The following is a 26,220-nucleotide window of genomic DNA, read 5'->3' as shown; positions in this document are numbered from 1 at the left end:
TTAATTTCAATGTAATTTTATTCATGCTGGAAGTGAATTTCAGCTGGTTTCATTCGGCTTTTCTGGAGGTTTATTAGCTGACCCCAAAATGCTTCTGCTTTAAGGTAGACAAGGTCATGGCTAGAGCTTAGGTCACAGAGTCAGGACCCCTGGGCCATTGCCAGCTATGCCGCTGTTCATGGTGTTCAGCAAGGTGCTTGCACTCAGGTGTAATGCTCAGGAGCACCTGCTGAAGTGCTTAAGCCTGAGAGGGCTACAGCTTCTTGGGTAGTCATGGTTCTTCACTGCCAGAATGGGGAGACTTTGGTCTTATGTCTTGCCTCTTGCCGTGTTTTGCATCCTGTTATGCATCAGCTCTGTAGAGAACAGGTCCTTATTTGAGTTACTACAGATGAATAATGCAGCAAAATACTACCCCAAAGTTAAGTTTTTTCTTGCAATGGGTAATGTGTTTTGTGATGTGTAATTACTTCTCTATTGTTACTCATCTAAATACCACCAGTATATATTGGAAGCAGTAACTGGGCATGCACAGTAAGGTTTTTAGAAAGAGGCTTGAAGTTTGATGTATTATCACAGTGCTAAAAATAAAGGGAAGATACAGGAGAAATGAGACATACTGGATAGTTATATACTTGAGAACAATTTTTTTCTTTTTTCTAGAGTTGGCATTTGAATTACTTTCTCTGTTCAGGAACATAAATCACTGTGTTGTGGCCTTCACATTCTAATTTAAAATCTTTTTCCCTTGTTTCTCAAGATACGCTTTTTTTTTTCCTCCCTCACAGCTTTTCGTAGCTGAAGGAAAATGATGGAAGAGAGTGGAATAGAGACAACTCCACCTGGCACGCCCCCACCAAGCACAGCAGGGGCGGCTGCTGCCGCTGCTGCTACACCTGTCTCATTAGGTACAGAAACTTCCTCAGCAACTTGGTCATGTTTATTCATGCCTTTTGAAGCACAGCAATTCATCCAAAAATGTTGCAATCAGCATAATTACAGTGCTCTTCTACAGACTAATTGGAAGAATTTAAATTGTTTCTTAATTATGGAAGTGTGCTTCTCATCTGACATGCATCTGACACCCAGAATATTTTAAATATTTTTTTATTCTTGAAATTTTTTTATGAAGTCATGTGGATGCACTTGTGTGTTTTAAGGTTGTGGGGCCAGGGAAATAGTACCTTCCACTACAGTGCACAGTTAGGTGAGCAGCATAGAAGGGAGTTAAAAACCAAATTTACAGTCTTGCAGGGGATAGTGGTAAACCTGGGTAATAACTTGGTTTTTAATATTGTGGGTGGTAATAAAGCACTTTATTGATTTTTCAAGAATCTGAACTCCATATTCTAAATACCAAATATTTAATTTTCTGACACATCCAGTATTGTTATCTTGAGTCGTACCAGTGCAGTGGGACTGGTGGTGCAAAGTGGGGTGCCCTTACCCCAGGGGGTGTGCAAGGCAGTCCATTGGGGTGCGGGAAGAAAATATTGAACTTCCATTAATAATTATTTTTATCTAAAAAAAAAAGAATTTAAGCTTTACTAATATTTAATATGCTGTTTGACACTGGTGTCCTCGCTCAGTTGGTCCATACATCAGACATTCACATGTCGTGAGGGAAGAGTGGGTGTTCCACGATGCAAAGGGATTGACAGGGGCACCCTCACTCGTTTGCTCACTTACATCATATTGTGACACCTTGTGGTTTGTGTGCCTGCTTAAGTGGATTTATGGATTATGTTATCTAGTTTTAACTATACTAACCCTCACAAAATGGACAAGTGACTTAAAGATTCCTGCAAAGAGACCATGGATTGAAAATACTGCTAATAATACGAGCACAAGCAAACCACAAGAAAATGGAAGAGATGACACTTCTCTGACTCCTAGTATGAGCTCTTTGCCATTGTTTTTATCTCATAACATGGCTAAAAGTCTAATCAGATCTGACAAGAAGTCGGCCAAAAAAAATTCAAGATTTTCAAGAGGACTATTTGAAATATAAATTTACATCTGCCATTGTTAACAACGAACCTTGCCCAAGTGTATATTGTGCCTTGAGATGTTAGCTAAGGATAGTATGAAGCCACTATGATTAGCAAGACATCTAAAACCTAAGCTGAACATGAAAACAAACCCCTACAATTTCTTTTGGTAATGTTTCAAATCATGCAGTGCTCAATCCAATACTTAAACAATTTCAGTAAACTTAATGATAAATCTTTAGAAGCCTCTTTGGAGATTTCTTACCTAATAGTGAAGATAAAAAAAGCTATGTACATCGGGGAAACACTTGTTCTTCCTGACATGGTAAAAATGTCTGAAATAATGCATGGAAAACAATATGGTGACAAACTGAAATGCATTGGTCAGCAAATACTGTTGGAAGATGCATAGAAAACATTGCTGAAGATTTGAAGAAACAATTATTAGAACCAATTACGCAGCGTGGGGGGCTTGCTATACAGTTGCCTGAAAGCACAGATGTTCCTAATATGTCTCAGCTTATGGCTTTTGCTAAATTCTGTTTCAATAATAAAATACACAAAGAACTACTTTATTGTCAAACGCTGAAGGAGGGATGTGCTGGAGAAGATATATCCTCAACAGTAAATGACTTCTTTTATTAAAGCAGTGTTTTTATTAAAACTCTGTAAGTGTAACCACTGATGGAGCAGTTGCTTTGACTAGGATAAAAATGGATTCTGGAATAAGGTCACACAGATTTCAGCACACACAAAATTTATTCACTGCCTCATTCATAGGCAAGCTATTGCAGCAAAGAAAGTGGAGCCAGAAGTACACAAAGTGCTACAGCATGTCATCAGTGTGGTCAATTTTATAAAAGTGATCTTTGAATAGTAGATCTTTTAACAATACTTTGTAATGAGATAGGTAGTGACCATGAAATTTTTTTGTAATTTCAAAACCAGAGGTTTGCTGGTTGTCATGTGGCAAAGTGTTTAAAATGGTTGTTGATGACATGAACATTTTTCTTTTACAAAAAGACAAGTCTCCCAGATTTGCTGATGTTTTCTGTAATGACAAGTGGCTGTCAGCAGTGTGCTACCTAGTAGATATTTTCAATAACATATGCGCTCATAATTTGTCCCTTCAGGGTAAAGGTGATGTTTTAACAAGGAGTGATACAGTAACTACTTTTTGTAAGAAAGCCATGCTTTTGAGAGAGCATTTTGAAAATTCATGTTTGGAAATGTTTCCATCGTTACGCAATCTGTTGCCAAAAATAATGCGAGTGTCACATATAAAAACTGTCAGATCTGTACACATAAACTTACAAACAAAATTTCCTGACCTGTGTAAAAATCTTCCAGATGCAGAGTTTCAGTGGGTTTTGAACCCATTTGTTAAAAATACCGAAGTGCAACACCTTCTGATTAGTTTGCAAGAACAATTGATTGACATCAGGGAAGATGGAAATTTGTTAGCTGAATTTCAAGAAAAACCTTTGCATAATTGGTGGGTGGGAGTAGAAAACGAATAGCATGATTTAGTAAGCACAGCCAACAATGCACTTCTTCCATTTGGATCTATGTATCTTTGTGAGGTATCTTTTCCAGCTATGACAGCCATTAAAGCCAAGTATCAAAATAATCTGAACATAGAACCAGACCTTCAATTTGCTGTATCATGAGGTGTTAAACCAAGATTTTAAAAAATAATGAGGCTTCTTCAATCACATTGCTCACGCTAAAAAGTTATTATTAATAATTGTATTATATAGTATGTTAACCATTATTAACATACTATATTATTATATTAGTAGTGTAAATAACAATTTCAGTGGGAGCAGAAAAGTTTTTGTACTGTTAATGAATAAAAAATTATTTTTAATTTTTTCATTCAACTATCTCATCCTTTTAAAAATTCTATTGTGTATGTTTTATAATATACATAATATACTAGTACAGTGGTACATGTAAATAACTTACAAATAAATTTACATATGTTGGGGGGGTGCATGCTTAAAAATTTTTTACTGATAGGTGTGTGCGATAAAGTTTGGAGACTACTGCATTAGTGCAACTTGGCATATCATTTGACTGTCATTGATGTTTAGGCTGAGGCCAGTGAGATGCTTGAGCTGATCCAACAGCTTACTGCTATCAAGAATGGTCATTTTTGTTTTTCTGACTTAATTTTCTGGCTAAACTTGGTTTAGAGAGCAAAATTGGCTTATCTAATGGTCAGCTGAGGGCCAGACTGAAACAGAGAAAGTAGAGGGATTAGGAGGCTGGGTGCCAGGGAAGAGAGGGTTGCCTGGTGCTCAGCCCATTTCACAGAACCATGCCTCTGAAGTAACTCCCACCCTCCCAGATATTGTGAGTGTACATTTTATTCTTAAAGATGGGCACTTCCTGCATCATCATTATTCCTGTTGATTAAGCAGTCATTCAGAAAGAACAGTACTAGCTAGAAATTTCTGAGGCAGACTTCATCTGCTGTAAATTCAGTAGTCAAATGTTGACTCATCTGTTTAAGCTTATGACAAGTAGGGTCATGCAAGAAAAAGAAATGTGGCTTACAAGAGACTATCACGAAAAATTGAGTGTAATTGGTGTTGTATGCAAACTCAAGCAGAACTAAAATTCACTTTGAAGGGAAAAAAGCAGACCAGGTCAAAACTTACTTGTAAAATATCTGAACAATTATATAACTGAATCTCTGAGATTAAGGCTCAGCATTTCTAAAGTTCCTTTTTTCTCTTTTTTCCTAGCTTTGTCCAGTCCCCTTGCTACACCAAGCATGTCATCTTCTCCTGCATACTCGCCACCCTTGCCAGCTGGAGTGTCTCCACTTCCTCCTCCTATGATGACTTCAGCTTCTCTTCCACTTGTGCCTTCTGCAACGGTTTCTACTATTGCACCACCTCTAACTCCTGCCCCACCTCCTGTTGCCCCTTCAGCTTTTAGTACCTCCATGTCCCAGTTCTCTACACCTCCTCCATTAAGCTCTGCTACTGGCCCTGGTCTTCCTGCACCTCCCACTGGTCCCCCCATTTCAGGATTTTCCATGTCTTCAACCTATGACATTACCAGAGGTCATGCTGGTCGAGCACCACAGAGCCCACTGATGCCATCATTTTCTGCACCTCCAGTCACAGGTAACTTTTTGTTTATATGCTTTCATGTTTGTGAGACAGATTGAGGGATCTCCTGGGTGGCTTTTTCCACCACCCTGCTAGAGTCCTGCAAGTTCAGCTGCTTTGTTATTCCGGGTACACTTAATTAATGTAGCTGCACTCAGAAGAAGTGAGAGTAGCCTTTAAAATACTGTCATGGTCTAGGACAGAGAGTCCTCTTTAGTAAAGTTCTGCTAGCATTCAGGCTGACAGAAAAATCTTTGTTTGAGAGCTTTGGTTTTGCTAATTCGCACAGGAAAGCCCAGCTGAACATATATCCATGTCTTTTGTTTAGATCAGTGAGTCAGTGTCAGCCATTTTATTTCCACAGAATGATATGATATCTCAGGCTGTAATCTCATAATTTTCAGGTTTTTGTTCTGAAAAGCTATCTATAACAAGCTGTCCATCACATGATACCAGTTTCTATTTTCTTGTTTCCAGCTACTAAATTGCATTAGGACAGCTAAAAATACATACCTTCCATGCAAGCAATTGCTGTAGTTGCTGAACTGATGTCATTTGCTGCTAGTGGAATGGAAACTTGGCTCTTCAACTGCAATTGGGCCAGGCTTTTACTATTACTGGTGATATCTCTTTTAAGTAGTCTGTATTAGGAAAATGTCTAAAAAGACCTATCAATTGTGCAGCGTAAAATAAAAATAACTCTTCAATAAGGCTAGTGTTGGAAAGTCTGTTAAAATAGGCTTGAGTAATGGGGCAAAGGCTCATGCTTAAATTTTCTACTATTTGAGTTTCTTTTGTTTTCCTTTAAAAAATGTAAAGCTATTCATTTGCTTGCTCCTTTTTCTGTTGCTATTAATTTCCAGCACTCAGGGTTAGAAAATTTCCTACTTCTCTCTCATTATGTATGAGAACATTCCTATCTCTTTGTTCAGAGAGCAACACCCATTCCTCTTTTTCCTCTACTGAGGGCTTATTATGAAAATTTGAATACAATAAAAAGCACCACTGTTAAACTAACCTGCTAAGAAAAAATCATTGTTTAATTTTATACATAATGTACAGGCAGTCTCAGTTCTATTAGCAGATATTGTTGAACGCATTTGCAGTAGTTACATCTGCTAACCTTTAACAAGAATAATTGTTCTGGGGCCTTCAAGAACTGAAGTGAATCAGCCCAGTATTCTTCTGTTCTTCCTGCTCATTTTCCTGTTAAACAATTGCATGTTGCTACAGTATAACAAATTAAATGCAGTAAAATAAATTAACACTTGTGTTTTATTTTTCCCTCTTACTAGGTGTTTTGGCAGATCCTATTACTCAACAAGCAACTTTTTCATCACCTTTGGCTCCTGGAACTGGTTCTGCAATCACTTTTCCTGAGGAGCATGAAGACCCCAGAGTATCGACTGCCCAAGGTGGAGCACCTGCTGGAGGACTGTGGGGGTTTATAAAGGTATGGTGTTTTGTCTGTTACCCTTCACGAGGAATTACCATTTTTTACTGACTATGGTAAGACATACCTTATTTTTTAAATGCATGTTGCTATAAGTCCTGTCTTTTCTCTGGCCTCATGTGCAAGGTGGCCATTTTTAATAGTGGGGTTTGCTGAAACCTCTGTATAGAAGAGGGAGGACTACACAAATTTTGTGTAGTCTTCTATTTTTGCTCTTCCTCTGTATAGAAGAGGAAGGACTACACAAATGCAGGTGTCCTATATTAATTATAGTGCTTGTGACAGGAAGATATGCATACCTAACAGGTTCTGTCACATGTTCTTAAGTCAGGTGAAGCTTTAGAATCTCTTTAAGACCAGAAAGCTAATTCTTACTTCACAGCGACTGGATGCAGAAGAAGATAGTCTGTTTTACCTCACCAGAATTCTTTGCATATCCTGTTTCTTTATCATTTCCTAATGAACTGATTTTGATTTCTATGGGATGCGAGTCTTTCCTGTTCTGTAACAAACAAGTCTCTTCAAGGAGTAACAAATATGTATTTCTTCCACCAAAGAACAGTTTACCTAAGAAGTGTCTAAGATATTTTGTAGGATTTTTCTATTCTGCTAGAAAGCATGGAGTATATAGTGCAGAACAGATACTCCTTGTGGTGCGATCTAATCATACAGAGGAAATAAGCAGCAACATCAACTAGTAGAATTTCATTAGCCTGTAACCTTTTTGGAGCTGTGGCAAATGCTACATATAAGTAGCATCATGAAGACTGTGGCAAAAAGATCTAAGGACTGTGCGTGAACGCTGAACTGTCTTCAACACCGTTTTCTGTACTGTCTCATACTAAATGTGAAGGAAAAATCAAGAAGATTGATGTCCCAATGGGATTGCAGAGTTTTGGAGGGACTTTCAAGCCCTTTTGAACATGAAAAGCTGGGAGAAAAAGTTGCATGTGACATGGCAGACTGACCCCTCCCTAACTCCAGGAATACACATCTTGACAGTGATACAGTCTTAAAGAGCAAGATTAATCCTCCATCTGGAAGTACCAGAGCTTGCAATTGCAAATTAGTTGAAAAGGCAATCTCATCCACATTACTGTTGCCTTTATACCAGTAGGATCCAAGAGGTGTCCTATTTCTATTTACAGAGTAGGTCTGTATCATTGACTTTAATAATAAAATCTAGATTTTGGTTGAAGTATTAAGCATTCCGTGTGCTGTGTGTGTTCAGTGACCTCTTTTTGAGAATTTCCTAGGTAGAAGAATAAGGAATCATTAATTATACTGAAGCCATCAAAGTTGTTGATGTGCGTAAGCACACATTAGACTGTGTTTTTTAAAGATCAGCCAGAATCTGGGAGACTAACTGGTAATTATTACAGAAATGCATCCTGGATTCCCCATTGAAGAGCTTACACAGTAGTTGAAGCAATTATTTCTGTTCTTGAAGTAACTTGAACTACCCTTTTTCCTCTGATGTTCTTAAGAAATCATACAACTTTCTTACAGATTTCTTTCAAGTTGGATAATATCCAAGACTGTGACAATCTAAAATTTACAAATTAATGGCCTAGAATTGAATGAGACTGTTTCAGTTCCTTTGATTTGTCAAAGATGGCTGAGCAGTCTCATAGCAGTTCCAAGATTGGTTTCTACATAATATATCAGAGGCAAAGTTGGATACTATTGCAGTCATTGCACCTGACAGCTTGCATATTTGACTGTTTGAGCAATGAAGACAGCCAGGACCTGAATTTTCAGAAGATTTGTGTTTGCACTCTGCCAACATGGAATGTTCTCCATTTGAGCAATTTGGATTTATATTGACTTAGAATTGACTCAGTAGAAATTCCAAACCTAACTGCATTATGGTTCACAGTGTTGTGATAACTTCATGTTTTGCATTGGTATAAAACTATGGATTATTTCTCCCTGCTTGTGCTAGGCTGATGAACATAAAGGCATCTTCCACAGGTAGAAGCAGCAGCTTCTTGCTGCTCAGGAACCTGATTATCTGCAGGAGATGTATAATGACTTTGTGTTAGTTAGACAGCCAGGCTGCTGACTGGAGAAGTACTGCTTGGCTTTGCATTACTGGAAAGATGCTAGAACTGGAAATTCCTACTTAAAATGTTTCCGAGGATCTCATAGCATTCACTCAGTTTTTGTTAAAACAACAGACGAACTTCAAATTGTGAGAGAGCTGAAGGAGGAATATAAACTTCCCTGTTCTTAATGGCATCCTGTGGGTACATGAGTAGTCACAAGACTATATGTGTTAATCAGTGAATGCTACCATTCAGAAAAGTCTTGTGTTGTATTCGTGAGAAACAAGACAGTGGGCTCTGGCTTGAAAAAGCTTAATTGTGCTAGAGTGAGTAATTGTTTTGTCGTCTTTACCAAATTCTACAGTCAGGCTTAGTGTTCTGCACAGTGGTGAGAAGAGTACCTGAACCCAGTAGTGAACTATTTCAGCGTGAGGCATGGGATAAGATAGTCATTATTAGTAGCTATACAATATCTCAGCAGTTGTAGAAGTGTGGGGTTTTTTTTCCTTTGTTAAGCTTGCTACAAAGAAATAGAAGGCATTCAAAGGTTGGATGGGGCTTTGAGCAACCTGATCTAGTGGAAGGTGTCCCTGTACATGGCAGAGGGTTTGGAACTAGGTGATCTTTAAGGTCCGTTCCAACCCAAACCATTCTATGATTTATGGGAAAGAAGCTTTGCTGAGCAAAAGTTATTCTGAGATAATTGAAACTACTCTGATTCTGCAGTTCTCTGAAATACTGTGTAGGTGTAATAAGCAAGCACTTTCCGGAAAAACATATGTGCACAGTGCTGTCCTGTGTAATTCTTGTCATTTAGTGAAACAAATAGAAGCATATGCAGTTTTAATATTAGACTGAAAGCAGTCTTTTATTTTCTAAATTTCTAAAATTTCTAAATTTCTATTTTCTAAATATTTTTATTAGATTATTTATTATTTATTTTATTATTTATTTATTATTTATATTATATATAATTATATATAATATAATTATATAGAATATAATTATATTTTATTATTAATAAAACAATATTTTATTATTTATTTTATTATTTATTTTATAGAAAATATTTCTATTTTCTAAATTTCTATTTTCTAAATTTCTAAAATTTCTAAAGAAATTTTGTAAAAGGTTCCTGTAAAATAGTTTCCAGTGCTCTCAATGATTCAGCATTGGTATCTTTCTTCTTTCACCCTGTGATCTTATCTGAATTTCAATAAACTTTTGACAAGAGACAGACTCATTAAGTCTTAAGTACATTAAGACTATTTGCAAGACACAGGACAGTGTTTGTGTTTATATTTAATGAACTTTTAGGTCTGTCAGCAGCTCCACCTATGATTTGGCTGGAGAATGTAGACATTTTTCCAGCAATGTTTAGAATCTATAAATTGAGGACTTTCAGCTCAATTGCTCTAGAAATACGTGTTAGTAATGGGCCATTCAAAAATAGATCCTATTGTCTTTAAGAAGGTTAGAAAAGAGAGACTCTTCAGCTTGAGTCATCATGGTCTAAATCTAGCTACCTAGTCTGATGATACCTATAATTAGCATTGGGAATCTACAGCTTTGCTAAATGCTCAAGGCTTCCGGTCCCAGAATAGCACTAGATCAAGTGTGTTGCCCACTATCACTGATGGGGCTGTTTCTGCATTAATGCAGAAGAGGATGGTGAAGATGATATTTGAACTTTATGTTATAACTGAAGAGTTATGCACTGATAGTCATATCCTGTAGCGTTTGTGCTGAGGAGTGAGATACAATAGGTGTTACAAAGCGTAAATGTGGTAAGAAAAACACAAAGCAGCTTAATATTTGTTTTTTGTTTGTTTTTTAGCTGTAACATTTTGAGTTTCTTGTGAATAAAACAAGATAATATGGATATCTATTTGCTTAAACTTAGGGTGTAGCTGAGAATCCCATGGTGAAGTCTGTTCTTGATAAAACCAAACATTCAGTGGAGACCATGATCACAACACTGGATCCTGGCATGGTTCCATATATCAGTAAGTATTTGTGACAAACCATTAAGTAATACATGTAAACATTAGAGAAGTTAATATAATAGCACACGACTTTTACACTTGAAGTTTGTATGTGTAGTGTGTAATTCAAATGTACTGATTTCTCAAGTGTATTGTCCAGTGAAATGCTCACTCTGGAGGCTTTTTTATGTTTGTCTTGAGGTTCATTTGACTTTTGTATTCCGCTGTAGTTCAGATAGTGGGTGGCATAGTAATACCCTTTAATTCAGATTGTGAAAGATGAGGATATTATAAAGAAAAAAAAAAAATGAAGAGACCTTGTCTATAATCCCTAAGTTGCATACTGTTTTCTCCCACTGTGTCTGTATTTAAGCCTTAATGGAGTTGAGTTTAAAATACACTGTATGTGTTCTGTTAGCTCACATGCTTAAATACTACTGTGTAAGCTATCACATTAAAGTTAAAACAAGCCGAAAGGTAGGCATACTTAGAGAGGCACAGGACAGAGGTATTTACATAGCTTTTGAGGCTTTCTTCTGACTTCCAGCTGTTCCACTTTTCTAGCCTAATAGTATTTATACTATTTTTAGGAAATTTGGCAAACCTGAAGCAGTTCCTGAATCAGTTAGTAGGAACGTTAAACTTCTGAAATGGTCTAATGAAGTCTGAAGTATTGCTGAGCATTGAGCCTGGAAAAAAAAGTATAGCATTTCAATTACAGATTAAAAATTAATAGGAAGGAGAAGCACTGTGGTATTCACCATTTTTTGTTTTACTTAAGTACGTTGCATGTCACATATAACTGACCTGAGATTTCTACTTCATTAAAATGGGGAAGCAAAAGATGTAATTTGTCCAGGTTGGTGGTTTGGTTTGGAGGTGTTTTTTTTTTGTTTTGTTTTGTTTTTGTTTGGTTTTTTTGTTTTGTTTTTTTCTTCCAGCAGTCTGGTAAGCAATTTTCCTTCTTAGTTGTGCCAGTACTGCCCTTTATCTGCATGTAGGTGAAGCTGGTCAGGAAACTGCTAAGGCTGAAAAGAAACTATTAAAATGTTTTTGCATTTTGTTTTTCTGAGCTATTTTTCAGCTGGACCTATTCTGTGATCCAGCTAACCACGTTGCTGCACTATTGTCCTAATCCAGTGGACAATATGTGGAATAAAAGGGGAAGATGACCTAATTGTTGAGTAGTAGTTAATTGTCTTACATTTAAGGGAAATTATCCCAGCAGCGGACTAGTGAGGAGATAGTGGGATATGAAATCAGTGAGAAAGTGTCATGGTTTAACCCCAGCCACACTAAGCACCACACAGCCGCTCGCTCACTCCCCCTCAGTGGGATGGGGGAGAGAATCAGAAGGGTAAGAGTGAGAAAACTTGTGGGTTGAAATAAAGGCAGTTTAATAGGTAAAGCAAAAGCTGTGCAAGTAAGGAAAGCAAAACAGGGAATTCACTACTTCCCATCGGCAGGCAGGTGTTCAGCCATCTCCAGGACAGCAGGGCTCCATCACACGTAACGGTTACTTGGGAAGACAAAACGCCATCACTCTGAACGTCCCCCCTTCCTCCTTCTTCTTCCCCCAGCTTTATATGCTGACCATGATGTCATATGGTATGGAATATCCCTTTGGTCATTTGGGGTCAGCTGTCCCAACTGTGCCCCCCCCCCAGCTTCTTGTGCACCCCCAGCCCACTCGCTGGCAGGGTGGTGTGAGAAGCGGAAAAGGCCTTGACTCTGTGTAAGCACTGCTCAGCAACAACGAAAACATCCCTGTATTATCAACACTGTTTCCAGCACAAATCCAAAACACAGCCCCATACTAGCTACTATGAAAAAAATTAACTCTATCACAGCCAAAGTAGCACAGAAGGCCAGGCAGCAACTGAGGAAGTGTTTGAGAGGATTAGTGGGATGCAATGCAAAGTTACAGTAAATGTTGATTATGCACATTTTGGTGAATTGTATTTAAGGTTTCTATTGCAGTCATGACTGTCCCTTTTTAAAATAGGATCTGTCAGTATCCAATGACGGTTTGGATAGTTTGACACAGTATTCATTGGACAGAACAACATTACCTAGAGGAGGAAGTAATTCTAATAAAATGCTTTGCTTGTAAGATTCAGTTAGAGTAAGCAAATTCAGTGGTTATCTCAAAGTTCTCTAAAGTCGTGTTGGTAGGGAAAGCATCTGTATACATCTTGGCCATTAATATATTGCTTTTTTTTTTTGTAGTTGCAGGTTGTGGAAATAGGGCAGAGATTTGTAAACTTAGTATATACTTCCTTCTAGAATTGTTTTCTGGGATCAACAAAAGCCATGTCCTCAACAACAAGTGGCCCCACTTCTCTCTGCTCTGTCTCCACTGCGGCAATTCCAAACAAATTTCAGATTCCTCGCACCAAAGCCTGAAATTACTAAAGCTTCTGGATAAGGTGGCTGAAATACTTTTTTTTTGTGTGAGCAAATAGTATTTCTGTAACCACTTTCTTGAAAAGAGCTGAACTGTTTTTATTGACACATTGTGAAGATGTCATCTGAGGCAAGCACCTGGAATAGAAAATTTCTGCCTGCACAGGAAATGGTCACCTTATATGCATAATCAATGCTTTTATAACAAAAGACGTCAGGGAATCTTAAATTGTATGTGGAACTGTCATTTCAGTTTGTAATACACAAGGTACAATGAAATTTCATGTTCAAGTGTCAGAGCTTAACTTAATGTGACACTTCTGTCTCTGAATTTACCAGGGTATATCTAATTCTTATATTTTAGGTTTTAATATTTCCATATTACCATAGTGTGTGACAGATCTTGTCAAAAATTGTTTCTTTTAATGCATGTAATATCTTTGTTTTCCTTCTGTAGTATCTGTGATGAACAAAGATATGCTTTTAATATATGATGATCCTTAATACAAAATAACATAATCTGTATTCTGCTGTTGCAATACATAAACATGGGGCACAGTTACCATTCTTAAGTTACTATGCAGTAATTTACTCTGTATGTTATGGGTTAGTTTTCAGTTGCATTAAAAACTCTTTAACAGTTTTTCTATCCCTAGGCATTCAAACAACGCTAACTTCAGCAAAAGCCTGCAGTCAATTTTAAGCACTTGTTTACTTATGTTAATTTGATTCCTATCAAGAAGGAACCAATGAAAAAAGATACTCTCAATAATTTTTTAGTCCTGTTGTTACCCAGTGTTTAAAACAATTGCCTGAAGTTCAGTGATGTGTACACCTAATTCCGTTCAGTAAAGCAATTGATAAATAAAAAGTTAAAAAATAGCCTAAAAACCCATATAGAATGTTTTACTACTGTTCTGGCATATCTCTGGTGATTCTTCATAAAAAGATGTTTCCTGTAACTGAGGTGTGCCAAAGACTAAATTGTTTTTTTCTTTAAAATTCAAGCTTCAGGCTTATCATTATCAATGGAGGAATTTTTCTTATATCAGGATAAATACTACAGACTTTGTCAGCATGTGTAATTAGATGGAGTGTTAGTGTTTAGAAGGAAAACCGCTGGGCTCTGTTCTTTTTTCTTTTAAGAGGTAGCTTAACATGGTTTTGTGCAGTCAGCGGGCCTGGGAAATGACAGGTTAGAAGGCTGTTTCTCCACTAGTTTACCACTGTTGTCATAAGAAATGACCTGCTGGATCACAGAATCACAAAGTGGTGTAGGTTGGAAGGGACCTCTGGAGGTCACCTTGTCCAACCCCCCTCCCTCAGCAGGACCACCTAGAGCCAGTTGCCCAGGACTGTGTCAGGGCAGCTTTTGAATATCTCCAAGGATGGAGACTCTGCCACATCTCTGGGCAACCTGTGCCAGTGCTCAGGCACCCTCACAGTAAAAAAGTTTTTCTGGATGTTCATATGGAACCTCCTGTGTTTCAGTTTGTGCCCACTGCTTCTGGTCCTGACACTTGGCACCACTGGAAAGAACCTGGCTCCATCCACTTTGCAGCCTCCCTTCAGATACTTGTACATATCAATAAGATCCCCCTGACCCTTTTCTTCTCCAGGCTGAACATTCCCAGCTCTGTCAGTCTTTCCTCACAGAAGAGTTGCTCTAGTCCAGTGGTTCATCTAGCTCAATTGTCTGTCTTCAGCAGAAGCAACAGGAGATGCTGTATGGTAAATGACAGTAGATCTGGTGATTTCTGTAGTCCTTTCTCCTTGTACTCCTCCATCATCCACAGTCATTGGGCTAAGGATGACAAGAGGCGTGCCCATACCTATTACTTGTAGTGCTTGCTTGTGGACATGTTGTCCATTAATTTGTCCTTTACACTTGCTGATGCAGTTTACTTATGCAGCTTTCTCTGATGTCATAGTCCATGTTTGAAAAAAGTTTAAGCTGTTCTTAAAAAAGCTTGTCACAGCAGGGACAAGTTTTATGAGATGTTTTTACATAAATTAAGTTTGATAATAAAAATGATCCAGCTGTGATAAAAGACAGATGTGAGGTATAATTGAGCTCATCAATCTTTTGTAGTAGTTTTAGATTTCTTTTAATTCATGAACTGTTTTGTTTTATTCTAAAAAATCTTAGTGAAAACTCATCCTTCTTTATGGAGGTACCGCCATAGGGAGATCATTCAGAAATGCTTACAACTTTTTGGTTCCATAGATAATTAGTATCTGAAAACAGGATAAAGCTGTAGGGAGGCAGACAGGCAATAAAATTACACTGAAATTCACAGTCCAAGGACAACTAGAAAGTAATGCGAGCCTTTCTTTTAAAGCTTATGTAATTTGACTGCTGTTCACTGGATTTTGTGAACTGCATCTGTGTTCTTGGTCCCTTTCATAAGGAAGAGTTTCTGTGTCACACCAACATTGCTTACCACTTCCCAGAACACCAAAACGTCCTTAGAAAAGGATGTCTGAGTTATTCTCGTAAATCCATGAATTGTCATCTTAAATGAGTGGTATGGTTTTTTTCAGGTGCTGAACAACCATCAGTTCCTGTTATCTGTCTTTCATCCATGAATCACTTAGCTATTCGTCTAACTTTTACTTCCTAACTTGTTACTTCTGCTTCATGAAAGAACTTTTGTACAGTGCGTGAGAAAAAGACCAACTGAAGCATACTGTTAAGATGTAGAATGTATTTGAACTAGCTTATAATGGAAATGAGGAAAAATACATGCATATATATATGTGTATTTTACAGAAACTGGGGGAGAACTGGACATAGTGGTTACTTCTAATAAAGAGGTAAAAGTCGCAGCAATTCGAGATGCCTTTCAAGAAGTCTTTGGAATGGCTGTTGTTACTGGAGAGGCTGCACAGTCTAACATTGCACCCCAACCTGTGGGCTATGCTGCAGGTTTAAAAGTAAGTTGATATATAACAGTACTAAAGTATCTCTAATGCAAAGAGAGAGTGTGGAAACATTCACCCAGAAGAATCTCATTTTCCATAACGAGAAGATCAATTTGTGGGACAGGTAAACATCTCCTTTTTTTTTTTTTTTTTTTTTTTGGTATTGCCATCTGGATCATTAGATCAGTTTAAAGCTGCTTGTTGAAATAGTTTTTGGGGTTTTTTTGCAAACACATTCACAGCAAATGAAGAATATTTATGTCGGTTTTCTTACATTGTCATTGATTGCCATCACATCTAGCGTACATTGTGATATTACTGTAGTTTCAAAGTATATCAGGCATTTCTTCTTAGTCTATTGCTAGCACACCATGTTGGGAATGTTAGAAATTAAAAGAGACTCTGTGAGACCGAGTTGTCTCCCCACTGATTCTATAGATCAAAGGTAGTTTAATCAACACTTGTCAGGGATCTTCCCGAACAGATCTATGTTATGTTTAAAAAGTAAGAATTCATTGTGCAGCGTTGCAAACAGCTGTGCTGGCCCAGAGGAAAGCTTAGCAAAGGTTGTTTCATCAGATTTTAAAAATGTACATGTTCGTCAGGTATATCTAGGTGCAACCACCTCCTTGGCCAATAACTAAAAACCTTGAAAACAACTATTTAATACTCTGTTTCTAAAATGGAAGCAAATAATTTACTCATTAAAAAGGAAGTATTTTCTCCTAAGTGCTGTGGCAGTGTTCACAGCTGAGTAAAGCCTATCCTCATAGCAATATATTAGCTGATACAATTTTATATTGAGGTAAAGGAGGATAATGTATATGTTCGTTTACCTGTTCAGCTACTGCAGCATAGTAGTAGTAATATTTCTATTACAACTTCAGAGTGATAACAGGTTTGGAGCAAATGATTCCTACATTTTAGTTGGATAGGTACCACAACAAAGAGGTTCTCTCCCTTGGTCTTACAAAGTTGGTCCAAAGCTCTTAAAGATCTAAACCCAACAAATCTTAAGCTGCAAAAATGTCAGTGTGAGTAACAGAAATGTATACTGATGCTCTAACAGTGAAACTTGGCACAGTTACAGGTTAGGAATTCTTTGCATGGTAATCTAGGTCTTTTTCATTGAAAAAAAACCCAAAAATATTTAATTAGTTTTATCATAGTTTTTGTTACTGTTTGGGATGCCATTATGGCTTTTGATGATTTTTGTTTTTTGTTTTTCTAACATTGAAATAAGAGTCATTTTTCAAAATCTCTCATATTTTCTGTTTAACTTGGAAAGTATGTTCTAGAGTTCTTTTTGCATTCATCTGTAAGTATTGTACTATGTTGTGATTCAAAGACAATGTTGTCTAACAGCTTATGTTACCATTTAGGGAGCCCAAGAAAGGATAGACAGCTTGCGTCGGACAGGAATAATACATGAAAAACAGCCTGCTGTATCAGTAGAAAACTTCATTGAGGAATTGCTTCCTGACAAGTGAGAACTTTAAATATATTCCGTGGGCGGGGGGGAAGGAATATTCTTTGTTGACCTAAAGGGGCCTATAAAGAGTTGCTGGCAGTGTCACTCTGAGCAGAAGAAAGGAAAGAGTCTGTCTTCAGTATTGCTTTGGCAGATTTGATTTTGGTGATGATCTTCAGCTTTTTGCCCAGACATCTTGAGACTTTAACATACAAAATCCTTGTCAGGTTTTTCAAGATTCACAATTTAAAAACACAATGAAGTTATACTGAACTGACAAAATTAAGGAGCTGTAAAAGTTGGAATTTGGCTAATAGTTTGCTCACTCTCGTGTGCACGCTCTCTTCTCTTTCTCTGAAATTGTGTTCGGTTCAGAAAGTATATTAGGAGATGTTCTGGCATTTGTAGTAATATCATTTTATCAGATAATGTGTTATCCATTTTCCTTTCACCGAGAATGTACTTACTACTTTTAATTTGCACTGCACAGACATAACAATGGTGTTTTCAAATACATTACTACTTGATTTCATAACATGCTTTTTGACAGACATTTCTTGAAGTAGCTTTATAATTAATTTCCAAAACATTAGGACAATATCATGTTTTTCTTAATGCAAACTTAAATAGTTTTTTTCTAATGTTTGCATTTTTGTTCATGTGGTGGGCTTTGATTTTTTTTTTTTTTTTTTTGACACATACTCTGCTCTTGCTCCATTTTTAAAGGTGCATTTAGTATCCTTAGTGGAAGATGGATGGTGAATTTTCTGAAGTAAATAGAATTAGGAAGTGTTTTAATTTTTATTTAGTATTTATTTCCATCTAGTCTGATTTAGATGTTTTACCGTATTTCCACAAAGGAGTAACTATGACAATGAGATCTGTGTTTCAAAATAGTTGCTGTTCTCGTCCTTTGAATTTACTCATTCCTGAATCTGAAAATGTTGCTTAAAGTACTCAACATGAAAGAGCTCACCCAGGACTGCAGTGTTATTGAAAGCAATGCTAGCTCTTCTGTCCAGATGTTACAGGTCCCAAGAATGTCTTGATCTTCCATATTAGTTACAGTAGAAACAAAGAATAACTTAATGCATGCTTTAATTTTTATTCAGTAGGCAACATTGAAAGCTTCCTTGCATGGTGTTACAAAAAACATTTGAACTATTTTTGGCCCTTGTTTTTTTCTGCAGTGAAATGATAGGTCACAGTGCTAGTAATTGATTAATTATTATTCTGAAGTGAGCATTGTGGTGTTACAGTTCTAATATGGGGGATGCAGTCAGCGTTTTGCTGATGTTGTTTACCATACTCACGCATGTCCAAAGGAAAGGAGTTTCCAAGTAACCACCCACCAATACTAAGAGCCCTACACCTAACACTTAACGTATCAGTCACTGCTCACAGCTAAACTTCTCGGTTGTCCATCAGACAGCTGAAGGATATTATTTCCCCTTCCAATTGCATGTCCTGAATACTATTTGCAGAAAAGGTTGCAAACTCTTTTATGTGTGTTTTACCCTTTAGACTCTAACTCCTTTATTAATTGGGAGCAAGTTATCTTTAACCATGAAGCTTTCTCAACAGTCTTTCATAGTTGCAAGTGAGGTAGTCCTCTATCACAGAGCATTCCAGTGCCCTGTTCCCCGCTACGAAGATGATGCAAGTGAAGTACTTCTTCCTGTCTTGCTCCACTAAACTCTTAACATGAAGCTTATGTGGCCCAGCCAGTCGTTTCTTAAAATTGGAGTCTTGCATTTCTTTTTATAACAACATCCTTCCTTTCCACACTTTAAAGAATAAAATACAATTTATATGTAGACACATATAATATATATGAAACAACAACTACGATAATATTTTCCTTTTTAAATCTTCTATGATTCTTGGCCTTGATTTTGTGTTTGTGCTTTCCCTGGAGTATGTTTCTCCTGTGGCAACTCAACTGTAAAACTGTTTTAGGAATTGAATACAGTGAGGCAGTGATGATGCATTGCCGTCGGTTTTGTTTGGATCATGTCGGTATTGTTAGTTTGTTGATCGGGAGAAATGATGTAATGTTTTTGCAAGCTAGATAGGGAACCATTTCGGGTACTGCTTCAGTAGTAGCCTTTACTGTGTCTGCTTCAGCAAGCACCATCTTTTCTGAAAGGTGCAGAGGTGTTTCTCTGAATAAATCATTTAAATGATTGTTATAGGATTAGACATACCAAAAAATCTTCTGCATATAGAACATGAATGATAAACAGATTTTTTTTTTTTTGTTAGGGAAGGTTATCTTAATGAGAAACATTCTTTCAAAGATTGAATGAAAACTTTAGCATAATAAATATAGGCAAAAGAACATCTCTGCACACGTGCCCACCCCACCAGCTTTCTTTGTTTCTTTGAGCTGTAAGTTTCAGGTATTTTATATATTTTTATGTATATTATGTATTTTACATGCATATACATGCACGAAAATTTTTTATATATATAAAAATTGATATATGTAAATTTTACTTGAAAAATACTAGAACACTGATGAAACTCATTATTACATTATTACTACATTTGTAGTAGAGTTTGTAAAATGGTCATAATTCAACTGCTAACATGTTGTTTTTCAACTGAGCGATAACTCAGTACTCTAAAGTAACTTGCACGTCATTGCAGGTGGTTTGACATTGGATGTCTGATTATTGAGGATCCAATTCATGGAATTCATCTGGAAGCTTTTACCCAAGCAACACCAGTGCCTTTGCAATATGTTCAGCAGGTGAGTTTTCTGTTTTCTTACCAACGTTGGATTAATGGTTGAGACATAAGACTTAAGTTTTAATTTCATTTATGATGTCAATTCTTACTGACAGTTACTCCACTTGAATGTTTTAATTTATGAAACGAGGATAAAAACTATTTTTGAATCATGTTGACGTATTACCTAAAAATCTTTAGGCATTTGTGGCAAAGCAATTCTTGATCAAGAGTCTCATTCTGGAATACATGGCACTTGGAAGCACTAGTTTTACTTTTCTATTAATGAAGAATAAATATTTCAAGAAGAAATTAAGCAAGAGGAAATATTAACCAAGAAGAAATTAACCACAAAGAAGTACTGCCTCAAAAAGGAAATATAACTTTAATCATTGAAATCTTGTCATCAGTTGGGTTCAGTGACTCAAAATTAACCCTCATGAATCTTTACATAGATAAAATAAGAATACTCATTCTTCCTCAGGTGCAGAAGGAGGTCTTTGCAGCTTAAGTAACGCACTAAGAAGCTGCACCAAGGAAGTGCAGTAAGCACTCGTATCCATCCGAAGGCTTGGTTTCCTTTCCTTAACTTATTTCACATATGTATTGGAGTTTCATCTAATGCCAACAAAACTGTGTCATAGTGAAGTGTCTGTGTGCACACATGTGCATGTTAGCAATTCAGTGAAGTAGCTTACACTTCATTTAGGCACAAGTTTATAAATTGAGATCTTACCACTCAATTTTTAATAAAGCTTATAAAGCCTCGGTAATTGTTAATTACCAGCAACCAGACAGCATACTGTACTGATTAGTATTCCAAAACCTCATTCCTAATAAATAAATAAATAAAGGATACCCCTTCTTCAGATCTGTGCTTGGACTTAGTTCCACCATGAACGTGTAGACTCTCACCTAAAAGCCAAGACTGATTTGCTCTTCTGACTGTGCTATTCTGACACGGATGTAAAATTTCTGAAATTGAAACATTTAAATCTTGGAAATATCATGGTTCATCCCAGGGAAAATAATGCAGTACTATGCAGTTCTTAGATATCACCAATAGACGTTTTTCATCAGATTGTTTACATTTCTTTGAGCACACACTGGGAATTACTCCAAACTCCAGTTGCTGCATGTTGCCTGACAGCAGATAGGAGTCATACATTAGTTAACTGTGGTCTGAAAATTCCTTCAAAATAAATGTTTCTGTGAAGAATTTCAAAACAAAACTATTTGGGGTTTGGTCCTCAGGGGTTTGTTTTGAGAAAACAAATAGTAACTGTTTAATTTTTTTTTTTTTTTTGGTAGTACCAATTCCAATAGAGTGAACATTTGTGGGATTGGTTTTAGTTCTTATTTTTCAGAGTTCTTACAACTTTGAAAAGCTGATGAGTGGCAAAAGGAGAAATACTGCTCTGTCTCTCTGTAGTTTTCCACAATGCTTTTCAGAGAGTGGAGAAAGACGTGAAGCTACAGGAAAAAAATACTAATTAAGCAGATACAACTTCATTGACTAGATGATCTTTAAAGGTCCCTTCCAACCCAAACCATTCTATGATGCTGTGAAAATAGGCACAGCAATGTGAAGTTACTACTTAAATAATTGTCACATTCTCTATGGAGCATTGGTATGGACTAAATTATTTTTTTAAACATAAAGCACAATAGGTATCTTTAATTTTTGTTTCACAGAATATTCTCTATTTTTGTCATTTAAAAACTATAGTTAATAGCTTAACTTTTGAGGATTTTTTTCTCTTAGGTAAGCATACTTTGTAACTTTGAAAAGTAGCGTTTACCTTGCAATAGCAGAAAACGTTCTTGTTTTAACTTTTATGCAACCCATGTAGTGTATAGCTTGGTGTATAGTACAGATTCAGTGGAACTGTAAGCCTTTAAATTTGAATTAGATCAAATTCTGCTCTCCTATTTAAAGAAAACAGTTCTTGTATATACATCAACAGCAAAATATAGCTTTGTTTTTCCTAGTCTTGCTATTATATATTTCAGCTAATTTACACATAATGCGTGGTGGTGAATCATTGGGTTTTTTGTGTGCATGCACTAGTTGCTACCTTTGTTCCCATTATGTCTCTTAGAGAATCAAAGTGGGTTTCTCTCAGGGGTATGCAAGAAACATATGTTTGTATACATCCAGTCCAATATCTTTAAGCAAAATCTAGATTACAACAGGAAAAAAACCAGCAATTGTATAGTTGTATTTCAGCCTAAGAACAGAGAAGAAGTATATGTTGGACAGGCAATGTTATTTGTTATTCACAGTACAAAAGATTTAATAGAGGCAACATTAAAAGCAATTATGTTCTTTGAAATTCTTGCTAGCTATGTGTTTTATTGTTCTGTGTAATGGAAATAGTGCTAAAACTGACTGTATAGAATAGATACTCTTTTGTTAATGTCTTTACCAATGGCATAGAGTTTTCTGAGCATATAATATGAGACTCATGGCTGTTCATAACTCTAAATATTGCTTGATTTGAGGAGGTAAAAAGGTGGATTTGAGGCCTTGTTTCAAGACCCTTTTTCTGTTAAGAGACCAGGTGTCATCTTGTTTTTGGCTGAGCCAGAAATTGCAACCATGGTGGGAAACTACTGCAAGGTGGTTTATTTTTTTTTAATTTTATTTGAAGTTTGCTGATTTTTAGCAGTAAAAATACCAAATAATTAATTTATAAAGTTATGTGCAATTGTGGATCATAATGGAGATATCATAATCAGATATTCAGTCCCTCCTTACAGCTAGATGCACTCTTATTTACTTCTTACTGCCAATATGTTCTGACTAATAAGGAAAATTTCCTGTTCCTTTGCTTAAGAAGTTTGCCTTTTATGTAGCTCTTGATAAAAACAAGTTATTTCAATATTGGAGCAGACTGCATATTCTAACAAACTTATATATGCTGTTTTTGTTGCAAGACAGTAGTTTTAGGAAGGCTGGAACACACTAATGAACTTTGATCTGCTGCACATGCACTGGAAACAGACTAACTTGAATATTTGTCAAAATAAAATCTGAATGAAGAATTGGGCCCAATGTGCAATGCTACGAAGAACTGAGTAATACTAAGAACAGCCTTACTGAGGCTAAAAGTCTTCTACCCTTCATTGTATGTGACAGTGGCCACAGGTGGTTGCCTAGGATGAGCATCAGATGGGATAAATGCAGTGATACTTCCCCCACTGTTTCCCTTCTGCTTCCAACTTCAGGGAATGTATGTAATCCCTCTCTGATCTCATGCAAATAGCTGAGTCCTCCATTTCTGCCAGGCTTAGCTTCTTCTTGTATTTGGCTACTTGCCTGTTTCAGAGGGACATTTTAACTGTTTTTGAAACATTTGGAGGATAAGAGTCATTGTATAAATATGTATGGTTATTGATTCCATCTGTTGGCTACTTCAAAAGAGAAAACTACGTCCTGGTAATGGCAGAATGCTTTACTCTCTTAAGCATCATATTTTAGTTTTATACTGTTCAGATGTCATTTGGATCATGACATACAAATCCAAAAAGTATAATTGGCTAGGCAAATTACGGGGCAGTATGAAATTTGGATTCTGATGCCCTTTAATTTGCCATGTAGTCCTATTGATATTGACGGTTGGCCTCGGCGGTCTTAAAGGTCTTTTCCAACCTTAATGATTCTATGATTCTATGTAAGAGTGATTACTTAGGAAAGTTGGTAATGGTGAAGATAGAAACAAAACTACTCATTTCAAACTCTTTCAATAATCACTTCTCAAAATGTTACACAGGCTAAGAGTCTCACTCCTCAGGACTACAATCTGAGATGGTCAGGCCTGTTGGTGACCGTGGGCGAAGTGCTTGAGAAGAGTATACTGAACGTCAACAGGACTGATTGGCACATGGTATTCACTGGCATGTCCCGTCGACAGATGATCTACAGTGCAGCTAAGGCTCTAGCAGGAATGTACAAACAACACTTACCACCCAGGACTGTTTGAAAGAAGGCTGATCCATGACACTAAGGAATACTGATTTTGATTCTAGAATTGAAGTGAAAGCTACATACTCTAATTCTCAGTGGATACAACACAGATTTGTAATCTAACTGTAAACTGTATTTTACTTTTTAAGAAGTGAAGGTAATTTCCAATAGTGGAAATGAGCAATTTTTAACTACTATATGATTTCCAATATGATTCACAAAACAGGAAATCAGAACAAACATGTATTTATAACTGGGACAAATAGCATTACAGTTTGTAAAGTGGAATGTGCTATTATTTGACAACTTACTAGGCATTTGCTGAGATATTTTAGTTAGTATCCATTTTTAAAGAAGGGGTTCATTGTTTAGCTGTTTCTATTATATTAGTAATATAAACATGTTGACAGCATAACACACATATGCATTTCAATCCAGAGAGACTACCTTCTGTATTAGATGTTTTCTTAGGGCCTGTGCTTAGGTGGTACTTAACACCTCATAGGTTTGGTGTCTGTATATAAGTTCTCAGGAGTGATGCTGAGTAGTTTTTACAACACGTAACAGTGAGCTGCTGAAGAAGAGCACAAATCCATGCCCCATTAGTTGAAGTTGTTGCTAAATAATTTTGAAATCTTATTTTCCATGCTGCATCTTTCTTCTTTTTATGTAACAGTAATGAAATTCATGTCCAATTAAAACACTAGACAAATTTCAAGTTGCTTCAGTGGGTTTTAGATGAGGTACCACATACGCATGAAATTATCTCGGCAGTTTCAACAACGTAATTTACTCCAGTGCTTCCAAACTTCATATTTTATATGGAATTATGTAATTTCTTCTATCAGGTTGTGGTTGTCAGCAATTTGATGTGGAAAATGGTGAGATGTGTATCACTTGCTATCCTGGGTTTTCTAAACGTTTTTAAGTCTTAAATGCTTTCTTGATGTCATGAGTTCACTGTTTCTCATATGAGTCTTCAGTGGTGTCTGATTTTCTTCATGGCTATAAATGCCCTCTATCCAAGCTCACACAATCTTAAATCTTTATTTAGAAATATGGAAGTAATTGTGAAGAATATATTTTGGTAACAATACTTTTTTTAAGAAATGAACAATAAACAAATACTTTTTGTTTGCCTTAAAAAAGCAGATTTTCAGCTTATATTGCTCTGCCTTTACCTTTCTTAGATGCTTTCAAAGGACATTTTTATATACAATATACTGTTAAACCAGCTCATATTTGTACCCAGTGAAAGCCTGCCTACTTCCAAGTAATATATTTTGCCTTAATTGGCTTACTCTGTAAATTAGTTGAATAAATGTTTTTCCTAGAGGATTGTATCTATTTTAAAGGTTTATTTTTTAATATAGCTGATGAACATTTGTGTATTGAAATTATACTTACATGGTCAAGTTACAAATTTGGCACATACTTAAATGCCTATCTTGTCTGAAAAAAAACCAAAACAAACCTGACTCTTGCAGTCTTGAGGTCTCTTGTTGGGAGCACTTCTTTGTATCATAAACTGAAAGGATGATACAGGGACTTCTGTTTGTCATTGTTCAGTAAAGGTGTCTTCGCTCTTATTGTAATTTCAGTTTGCAGTGTATAGTATGTTGAATGCTGCCCTTTTATCCCCTGCTTACAGCATCCTCCATGATGCAGACGAAGAGGACATGAAATCATCAGTAGGTTTATGTGCCCTGGCACGAGTTAAAACTGGAGAGGAATTTCCATTTTCTTTCTCCCTTTCCTGGCCCTGGCCTTCACTGTTTTTCAGAGGTGATAAGAGTGGAGGCAGAAGGCGGCTTCTCATTTTGCAGCATCTGGTTCATTGTGGTGACGTTGTCCCAGCATTCCAGCTGTCTTGTGAAGCTGCTAATGTGGCATACTCCAAGGCTGCCCTGTCCTGCCTTAGAGAATTTTTAGGTCTCTCTTCTCCTGTAGAAATCCGCTTTTTTTATGCCAAAATGAGAGCGACTGCCCACTCTTCTCTCTGTGTACTTTCTCGTCGTGGTTGGGTGCTGGGATGTGACGTGGTCAAGTGAAACGGTCTTTCTCCATCCAAAATTTCTGGCTTGATGAAGGTCTTCTGATGTAGTTTTGACTG

The 26,220-nt window shown here is 36.7% G+C and overlaps 1 protein-coding gene across 7 annotated transcripts in view; it reads left to right on the top strand.

Moving 5' to 3' along the window:
- PRRC1 (proline rich coiled-coil 1) overlaps window positions 1-25,702 on the top strand; it is a 33,165-nt gene extending 7,463 nt beyond the window's left edge. For 6 of the 7 annotated variants that reach the window (XM_076362330.1, XM_076362326.1, XM_076362328.1 and 3 more), the window contains exons 2-9: window positions 789-908; window positions 4,745-5,131; window positions 6,412-6,569; window positions 10,521-10,623; window positions 15,782-15,945; window positions 17,316-17,419; window positions 20,057-20,159; window positions 23,914-25,702. In XM_076362330.1, coding sequence (XP_076218445.1) covers window positions 809-908; window positions 4,745-5,131; window positions 6,412-6,569; window positions 10,521-10,623; window positions 15,782-15,945; window positions 17,316-17,419; window positions 20,057-20,159; window positions 23,914-24,123 — 1,329 coding nt within the window. In that variant the 5' untranslated portion in view covers window positions 789-808 and the 3' untranslated portion in view covers window positions 24,124-25,702. The remainder of the gene's footprint in view (window positions 1-788; window positions 909-4,744; window positions 5,132-6,411; window positions 6,570-10,520; window positions 10,624-15,781; window positions 15,946-17,315; window positions 17,420-20,056; window positions 20,160-23,913) is intronic. The other variant, XM_076362333.1, reaches the window with a different exon arrangement.
- The last annotated feature ends 518 nt before the right edge of the window (window positions 25,703-26,220 follow it).

This window comes from Aptenodytes patagonicus, chromosome Z, assembly GCF_965638725.1.
Source record: "Aptenodytes patagonicus chromosome Z, bAptPat1.pri.cur, whole genome shotgun sequence".
NCBI lineage: Eukaryota > Metazoa > Chordata > Aves > Sphenisciformes > Spheniscidae > Aptenodytes > Aptenodytes patagonicus.
Note: the sequence above shows the minus strand (reverse complement) of the source record. Positions and strands in the feature narration are given on the sequence as shown.